This window comes from Meleagris gallopavo, chromosome 12 (genome assembly GCF_000146605.3).
Source record: "Meleagris gallopavo isolate NT-WF06-2002-E0010 breed Aviagen turkey brand Nicholas breeding stock chromosome 12, Turkey_5.1, whole genome shotgun sequence".
Lineage (NCBI taxonomy): Eukaryota > Metazoa > Chordata > Aves > Galliformes > Phasianidae > Meleagris > Meleagris gallopavo.
Window position 1 is genome coordinate 1,717,886 of NC_015022.2, and position 2,220 is coordinate 1,720,105.

At 55.0% G+C, this 2,220-nt stretch overlaps 1 protein-coding gene across 1 annotated transcript; it reads left to right on the forward strand.

The window, feature by feature from the left end:
• Positions 1–159: 159 nt before the first annotated feature.
• LOC100542800 (actin, cytoplasmic type 5) lies at positions 160–2,220 on the forward strand. Its single transcript, XM_003209327.3, has 2 exons — positions 160–265; positions 690–2,220. The coding sequence occupies exon 2, from the start codon at positions 698–700 to the stop codon at positions 1,826–1,828; it is 1,131 nt and encodes a 376-aa protein (XP_003209375.1). The 5' UTR covers positions 160–265; positions 690–697; the 3' UTR covers positions 1,829–2,220.

A 2,220-nucleotide genomic window follows, 5' to 3' on the forward strand; every position in this document is an offset into this window, starting at 1 on the left:
CGCCTCAGCCCGGCCGGAAACGGCGCGCAGAGGGGCGGTGCCCAGGAACGGAAGCGCTCGCCTCACTTCCGGGTACAGGTCCTAGAGCAGAAGGGAAGGGCGCAGCCGGAAGTAGAGAGAAAGAGGCGGGAGCGAAGGGAGAACGATAGCCAATGAGATGGCGAAGTGAGCAGCCGCTTCCGGTTCCGGGGATATAACAGAGGGAGCGCGGGGTGGGGCCGAGCATTTGCGGGTGAGGCAGCGTTCTGGTGGTTTTGTCGTGCAGGTGAGGGCTGAGGTGATGCTGGGCCTTTGCATTGTTCTTTGTGCCTTTGCTGCTCTCTTCACTCTTTTTCCCTTTGGTGGTGTGAGGGAGGGTGCTCTGTGCTCGGTTCGGCCTTTGTTCCCTCGGGTGCGGGAGGGAGGGGCTGCGTGTATGGAGGGGCTGCCTCGCATCCCTGAGGGGAGGAGGAGGAGCAGCTGGTGGGTCTGCAGCCCTTGGCGTCCTTTTCCTATCGGAAAAGGCTATATAACTGCTATGGCTGTGCGCTATTCTCTTTTATCTCATCCTTCTAGGGGCACATTTCCAAGTCATCTCGGGGTTCTCTCTAGTGTATTATCTCTGTACCTCCAGTGCATGGGGGGGGGTGGCTGACCCCTTGATGGCCCATTGCTCAGTGTGATCGTTTCTTTGTCCTCTCTCACCCCAGGCTCAGTCATGGCAGATGAGGAAATTGCTGCCCTGGTGGTGGACAATGGCTCTGGTATGTGCAAGGCAGGCTTTGCAGGGGATGATGCCCCCCGGGCTGTGTTCCCTTCCATTGTGGGACGCCCCCGGCATCAAGGTGTCATGGTGGGTATGGGGCAGAAGGACAGCTATGTGGGAGATGAAGCCCAGAGCAAGAGGGGCATCCTCACCCTGAAGTACCCTATTGAGCATGGCATTGTCACCAACTGGGATGACATGGAGAAGATCTGGCATCACACCTTCTACAATGAGTTGCGTGTTGCTCCAGAGGAGCACCCTGTCCTGCTCACCGAGGCCCCGCTGAACCCTAAAGCCAACCGGGAGAAGATGACCCAGATCATGTTTGAGACCTTCAACACTCCAGCTATGTATGTGGCCATCCAGGCTGTGCTGTCTCTTTATGCCTCTGGTCGCACCACCGGCATTGTCATGGACTCTGGGGATGGTGTCACCCACACAGTGCCCATCTATGAGGGCTATGCTCTGCCCCATGCCATCCTGCGTCTGGATTTGGCTGGCCGTGACCTGACTGACTACCTCATGAAGATCCTGACAGAGCGAGGTTATAGCTTCACCACCACGGCTGAGAGGGAGATCGTCCGTGATATCAAGGAGAAGCTGTGCTACGTTGCTCTAGACTTTGAGCAGGAGATGGCAACAGCTGCCTCATCCTCTTCCCTGGAGAAAAGCTATGAGCTGCCAGATGGGCAGGTGATCACCATTGGGAATGAGCGCTTCCGATGCCCTGAAGCCATCTTCCAACCTTCTTTCCTGGGCATGGAGTCCTGCGGCATCCACGAGACCACCTTCAACTCCATCATGAAGTGTGATGTGGACATCAGGAAGGACCTGTATGCCAACACCGTGCTGTCTGGGGGTACTACCATGTACCCTGGCATTGCTGACAGGATGCAGAAGGAGATCACGGCGCTAGCACCCAGCACCATGAAGATCAAGATCATTGCCCCACCGGAGCGCAAATATTCTGTCTGGATCGGTGGCTCCATCCTGGCCTCCCTCTCTACCTTCCAGCAAATGTGGATCAGCAAGCAGGAGTATGATGAGTCCGGCCCCTCCATTGTCCATCGCAAGTGCTTCTAGAGGGGCTGCTGGCAGTCACCTGGGGTGTCCCCACAGTGGGGCAGGCATGGGAGGAGGTGTTGCAGGCTCGTCCTTGGGAGCTCTCCCTTCAGCTTGGACCAGTATTGTTTGACTGTTACTTATTTTACGTTCTAATTTGTTGGGGTACTGAGTAGTAGCATACGGTGTGCATTTTAATGGCCTTGCTCCAGTTTGGACCAGTTCGTGACTAGCTTTTTAGTGGAGAGAAATGGCAGCCTGTTGGCTGTGGTTCTGGGGCAGAAAGTAGATGAGTTGTTCACATTTCCTATGTAACGCTAACAGGATGACACTAAAGTAGGTTTGTCACCTTTAGGTTTGTCACATCTGACTCGTTTGTAGGAAAACAAATAAACTTAGGCTTAAAAGTGTAA

Excerpts from the sequence above, each read along its gene's own strand:
- LOC100542800 (XM_003209327.3), top strand. The coding sequence starts at position 698 with ATGGCAGATGAGGAAATTGCTGCCCTGGTGGTGGACAATGGCTCTGGT.